The sequence below is a fragment of the Oryzias melastigma genome, linkage group LG2, assembly GCF_002922805.2.
Source record: "Oryzias melastigma strain HK-1 linkage group LG2, ASM292280v2, whole genome shotgun sequence".
Lineage (NCBI taxonomy): Eukaryota > Metazoa > Chordata > Actinopteri > Beloniformes > Adrianichthyidae > Oryzias > Oryzias melastigma.
Genome location: NC_050513.1, coordinates 8,733,054 through 8,740,009, shown reverse-complemented (window position 1 = coordinate 8,740,009; position 6,956 = coordinate 8,733,054). Strand labels below are relative to the sequence as shown.

Genomic DNA, 6,956 nt, shown 5'->3' with positions numbered 1-6,956 from the left:
TTAATTTTACCTAACTATTACGGACAAAAAAACACATCGTAATAGGAGGAGATTTGCGATTTCCTGGTAAGTTTATGACTTTAAATCTCGTGAATGTCTTTCATCTTTGAGCATGGCTCTGATAAACAGACAAAGTTGGTGTGTTTTTTATCGTTAATTTGACTTTTTTTTCTTGTAAATTTACAGGATTTAAAGTAATAAATGTATGACTTTAAAACATAGATTTACGAGTTATAAACGTAGTCTATGACTTTTAAAGTAATAAACATATGGCTATGCTTGTAATATACCAGTTACAATATTTTTCTAGCAAATGTACGTGTTAAAGTTGTAGATTTACGACTTATAAAGTGATACATTTACAACTTTAAAAAACACAAATTTACAAGAAAAAGTAATAAATTTAACCTGTGGCTTTTAAAGTAAAAAACATATGACCTTGTAAATTTAGTGTTTTAAATCTGATAAACGTCTTTCATCTTTAAGCACGGCTCCAATAAACAGACGACTTTGTTTTTTTATCTGTTCATTTGCGACTTTTTTTTTTTAAATGACTTTTTTTCATGCATTTACAAGATTTAAGGTAATTTACGACTCTAAAACACGTAGATTTACGAGTTATAAATATAACCTATGAGTTTTAAAGTATTAAATATACTAAAAGTTACACATTTTTTCTCCTAAATTTACAAGATTTAAAGTCATAAATGTACAACTTTAAAACACAGATTTATGAGTTATAAATATGGTCTATGACTTTTAAAGTCATAGACATAGGACTATGCTCGTAATATACCAGTTACGATATTTTATAATTTTAATATAATTATAATTTACCTGTGTTAACGTTGTAGATTTATGACTTATAATGTGATAAATTTACGACTTTAAAAAACACAAATTTACAAGAAAAAGTAATAAATTCAGCATGGGCCTTTTAAAATAAGAAATTGACGACTTTAATTTAACAGTTATGAGTTTTAAAGTTGTAAATGTAGTTCTTTAAATCTCATAATCATCTTTCCAATAAACAGAAAACTTTGTTATTTTTCTCGTTCATTTATGACTTTTTTGTTGAAAGTTTGGCTTTTTATTTAAGGTAATAAATGTTTGACTCTAAAACACAGATTCAAATGTAACCTATGACTTTAAAGTATTACATATACTAAAAGTTACATTTTTTCTCGTAAATTTACAACTTTTACGTCGTTTAAAAAAAAAATAAGTAAATCGGTCTTAACATGCCGTCGTAGTCGAACCAAATCCTACATGACACGAAGAAACATTTTTTTTTTTAGTCTTGTTTTATTTTGAAACCGGAAACGCCCCAGCGTGCCGCGCGCTTGACGCAGACACAAACACACACCATCTCTCGGCGAACATGGCGGCAACTTGATGGAGGCAGCGCGATGAAAACGGCGAGGGCTCGATAAAGCGGGGAGGACGCTTCAGGCTGCAGGCCCACCAGCCGACACAAAGCCACTCTCTTTCGCCATGTTGGAAGACGACAGCGCCCTTGTCCCTTCACGACCGAGGCCGGGGGAAACGTAAGCGCGTCGGCGAGTGGTTCCTCGGAGCGGAGTCGAGGCTACGCAGAGGCGGCGCGGCACGGCGCGGCGCTCAGGGCGGACGGGAGGACAGCAGGCTTCACCGGTCAGCCATGGAGGATGCGGCCCGTGGTCGCCAGCGTCTGATTTCCCCCCCGGCCCCCGCTCATTTGGATGGGAATTACCGCTGATATCGAGCCGGGACAGCCCACTACCCGACACTTGAGGGGAGGAAAACGCGAAGCGCCCCCGACGTCAATGACTGTTGCGGCAGAGGAGCCCCCACGGTGGAGTCGGCCGGTTCCCAAAATATGACCAGGGGTGCTGGGACGTGTTGGCAGCAAGAAGATGACGACGGCTTCCAAATCTGGCTAGAGCCCGCGCGCGACACCCAAAAGCCATTCACCGACTCCGAGAGGGCGCAGAGATGGCGACTGTCCTTGGCATCCCTCTTGTTCCTCACCATCCTCCTCTCTGATCACCTGTGGTTCTGCGCCGAGGCCAAACTGTCCCGCACGCGGGAGAAGTTGGCGCCCTCCCACCTCCTGTCAGCCCAGACCCGCCCAGCGAACAGCAGCCTCAGAGAACCCCCCCACGCTATTTTTCTAGGAAACTCCAGCAAACATTTGTGGCGCCTCCAAACTTGCCACCACCACCACCAGGACCCCTCGCCGTCCGGCGCGTGCTTCACGTTGGCGGACGCGGATGGTCTGTGCGCGGCCCTGTCCTCCGCGGCCACGCGGGCTGTAAACATGAGCGATTTGTACCTCTCCTTTTGTAACTCCTACTCCCTGCTGGATTTGCTGGACGGCTCGGCGAGTCCGGACAACTTGAACTGCAGCCTGGACGTGCTCGGCGATGGCGACGCCGGCAGGTGCGGCGCGTGCGTGCAGGCGTACCAGCGCTACGACCAGCACGCGCAGGAGAAATACGAGGACTTTGAGCTGCTCACGCAGAAATACGAGCCGGGGGCTTACTCCGCGAGGACGTGCATGGAGCAGTGCAAGGTAAGGGGGAGGGGAAGAGGGGTGGGGGTTGACTGCCATCTGTTGATTTTGGATGGAACCCCCCCTCCCCTTCTTTTTTTTTTGGTGCTCCTGTCGCTATGGAAACGGATGACAGATTCAAGGAGACTCCAGGCCTCATGTTCATTCATCTCCTTAAGTCGAGGCCCTCGTGCGGATGGAGGCCCCTCTTTTTTTATTTCATCTTCTCCACCCAGCCAGCTAGCATCGATCACCTCCTCGGAGCTGCTGGAATCGCCCTTTTATGACAGCTCCTGATAGCTTTCGCAAACAACTCCTGGAGCGCCGCGTGTGTCCACCAGGTGTTCATCGTGGCCACTCCACTTCACGTCGAGAGCGTTTCATTAAAGTCAAGAGAAGAGAAGGGAGGGAGGGAGGGGGGTATTTCCCTGCCTAATTTGCCGGAAGTCTCCCTTTTTCTCTTTGCTGGCACTCCGCATGCGCACTAAAGCAAAGGCCTCGACTTCAGCACCACGGACAGCTCCCGGCTGCTTTGAATGGCTCCATTCACAGAAGCCTGGCCAATCCCGCCCCCCATTCACCCAACCGGTGGCAAAGGCACGCGCAAAAACAGGCCATCTGCTTCCGCTTATATAAAACAAAAATATTTTAAAAAATCGACCTTCACACAGCTTTTATATCAAATATCACCAAGAAATACATAATGCAGTAAAGAAGGTCATTACAATGGAGAGTAGAAAGAAGCAACACTCTCCAAACCACTATACTACCACCTGACTAGTGTTTTGTGGGTTATATTACTTACCGCTGTAATAAGTTGACTAACTACTAGCTCAAATGTTAGCTTGAGTCTTACCAGGTGAAATATAGTAGATGTTGCTTCAAATTAAGAAGCTGCCGCTCTTGGACCTTATTTTGAAGTGGTGCCACACCACCATCTCCATGCTTAATTATAATTGTTTTTTAATTAACTCGTGCTCGTGTCCCAACATCTTGCTAGCACTTTAGCACAACTCTTAAAATGTATTTTATTTTGAAATCCTGATGCTTTAGGTGAAAAGTCACATTTGAGGTAAAAAAAAAAACCAAATCCATACATTATCAGTGAGAAATTAATATTTTTGGTTCAGTTTTGACTATACAACCCCATTTGTGTGTTTGCAAAAATAAGTATACAAAACAAAAGAACTGGACTGACATAGCCGTAGAAAATTGCTTACTTTTACGACAAAATGAAGTCAATTCACTCACCATTTTTAAGCAATGTTGACGTCACCATGTTAGAACCAGTCATCGTTTCTATGGCAGCCATTCTAACCAATCAGATGTGAGCTTATTATGTGTTTTCAAAAATAAGTATACAAAAAAAGTGAACTGGATTGACATAGCCATAGAAAATTGCTTACTTTTACGACAAAATGAAGTCAATTCAGTCACCATTTTTATGCGACGTTGATGCAACAATGTTAGAACCAGAGTCAGTGTATCTATGGCAACCAGTCTGGCCAATCAGATGTTAGCTTACTTCGAGTACTTCAAAAATAATTAGTCAAAAAAGGGAACTGGACTGACAAAAGCCGTTGAAAATTACTTACTTCTGTGATAAAATTAAGTCAATTCAGTCACCATTTTTATTGACGACCCCATGTTGGAACCAGAGTCATCGTTTCCATGCCAACCACTCTGGCCAATTAGGTGTGAGCTTATTGGAAGTCGGCACTCCGCTGGCTACATAAAAGCGGTCAAACTTTTTGAACGTTGGACGCAAGACCACCTGTTTTTATGGGGCATCTGATTGGTCAGTTAATAACTAAAATATCGTTAAAAATTATGATTAACAAGAGCATGTTAAAAAACGTTTAAAGTTATAGAAGAGTCTGAGTTGTTGGATTGGTTAGTGGATCTATTCTTTTTATTAACAGAGTTGAGCTTTTGAAAGTGATCTTTTTTATGTGATGCTTATTTGATTTTTGATTAATCTTGTTGGAGAATTTAACATTTTTAGCTTTATTCTTCAGTTATTGGATCTCCGTATAAGTAGAAAAATCACAGGGAAAACATTAGCACAAGCTTACTAATGCTCAACTACATATAGACCATAGAAGGAAGCAACAAAAGAAGCTTCAGCTAGCATGGATCCATAAAGTTTTTTGTACCTCATTCACTCTTACCGCTTTGTGTTTGATCGGAAGTCCAGATAGCATGGCACATACTCTATCGCTGCCACGTTTTTGGCAAATTCCTCTCAGAACTAGCTTAGATGGTTTACCGGTTAGTTCTTTATGTGAATTTATGCTAACAATCTGCACACTGATGGTTTAACGCTTTACGCAACACTTTATACGTTAGTAAAGCCACTTTTTTTACGTTAATTTGCGTAAATACTTGTAAAGTGTTGCATATTGACGTTAGATTTGAATTTGTTGAAATTACATTAATTGTATAAATGGTAAAGAGTTGTGATGGTTCAACGAGTGTCACACCGGGGCTAAAGCTTTACGGCTGATTTTAGTGGTGCTTGACTTGAACAGTCGCGCTGCAGTTGATGTATCCAGATGTTCCCAACAACCAGCTGCGGACAATAGCAGCGTTTCCATTACAGATACTCGCAAAACTTTATCGAAATTCTAGAAATATCAAAAAAGCACAATTCCGCAATTACACTGTTTCCATTTAATCATAATAATGCGAATAAACACAAACTAACTCATGTGAAAAGTCGTTCAAAAACACGGCGATGGATGTAAACAATTCTTTGATTTACAGCTAATACGTTCAAATATGTGCCAGCATTAGCGCTCATCATCTATCAAAGGAGACGTTGGCGTCTTATTCAGGGCATCGAGCGTCAAGCTGCGTGAAAGCGGTAACAGATGAAGGAATTTTGGGAAATGGTGGTTGGTGATTTTACAGAGCAGCTGTGGATCCAACAATTCCACATGACATGCTCAACTTTTGATGAGCCATGTGATGCTGTGGGACCTCTGGTGGTATCCGATTGTTGGTCACATGAGTCATTTATTTAATAAAATGTGTTTCTATTGCAGTTTTGCGAAATATGTCAATTTTGATACCCTTCAAAAACCACCTCCTCTAAGAGAAAACCCTTTTTTTGATAATTATAGTAAAGAGAGACCTGGTTGATCTGCATTCCAATACTCTCCTGTGGTCTCATGAGTTCTAGGTCATGACCAAAGGAACAAGTGGCTGAAATGAGCTTCCTCTGTAAGGTCCCTGGGCACTACAACAAACTCTCTCCTGGTGACCAAGCCTCTCACATTGTAGACCCAGTTAAGGTGGCTCGGGCGTCTGTTTCGGATGCGTCCTGTACGCCTCCCTAGAGAGATGTTCCAGGCATGTCCCACTGGGTGGAGGCCCCGTGGAAGACCCAGGAAACTCTAGAGCAGGGGTGTCAAACTCAATCGCACAAGTGGCCAAAATCCAAAACACACCTTAGGTAACGGGCCCAACAGGATAAATATTTATTGAACACTAAAACGAAATTTTTAAAACTTTAAAACCATCATTTTTTAACATAATTATGAACTAGATATATAGCATTACCTGCAATAATGCTGTTAGCTGAATTTGGCTGCTGAAGATACTAGTGATGATAGCTAAAGATGCTAAAATTGACAGCTAAAAACGCTGAAGCTGATAGCCGAAAACGCTGAAATTGATAGCTAAAAATGCTGAAGCTGATAGCTGACATGCTGAAATTGATAGCTAAAAATGCTGAAGCTGATAGCTGAAAACGCTGAAATTGATAGCTAAAAACGCTGAAGCTGATAGCTGAAATTCATAGCTAAAAACGCTGAAGCTGATAGCTGAAATGCTGAAATTGATAGCTAAAAACGCTGAAGCTGATAGCTGAAAACGCTGAAAGTGATAGCTAAAAACACTGATAGCTGAAAATACTGAAATTGATAGCTAAAAACGCTGAAGATGATAACCGAAAATGCTGAAATTGATAGCTAAAAACACTGATAGCTAAAAACGCTGAAGCTAATAGCTGAAAATGCTGAAGCTGATAGTCAGCTAAAATATTAGCTAAATGCCAAATTAGCCTAAAAAAACAAACAAAAAAAACTTGGGTTAGCCAAAACAGCTAGAATGTTGCTGAAATATTAGCTAAACTTCAGAATAGTCTGAAAAATGCCTAAATTAACAAAGTCAATGGAAACGCAGCTATTGATGCTAATATCGCAAGTTTGCTAGGCTAGTTTTACAACTACCCTCTAGCATTCAACAGTGTTTTTACAGACGGAACCAAACAAAGAGGCACAAATCTAAACATGGTGATCCCTACATTTATCAGCTCCTACCTCTCTGTGGCGTAGGAGTTGAGATTGGGACCCATATTTTTGGCTTCTTTTGGCAGCAACTTTTCTCACAATATGATATTTATTGGTGAGAGAAATAT

General features: G+C 41.3%; 1 protein-coding gene across 1 annotated transcript in view; it reads left to right on the top strand.

The window, feature by feature from the left end:
- Positions 1-1,294: 1,294 nt before the first annotated feature.
- The window catches only part of LOC112160055 (transmembrane protein FAM155A), a 42,184-nt gene continuing 36,522 nt past the window's right edge, over positions 1,295-6,956 (top strand). Inside the window, exon 1 of the mRNA XM_024294389.2 lies at positions 1,295-2,554. Coding sequence (XP_024150157.1) covers positions 1,859-2,554 — 696 coding nt within the window. The 5' untranslated portion in view covers positions 1,295-1,858. The remainder of the gene's footprint in view (positions 2,555-6,956) is intronic.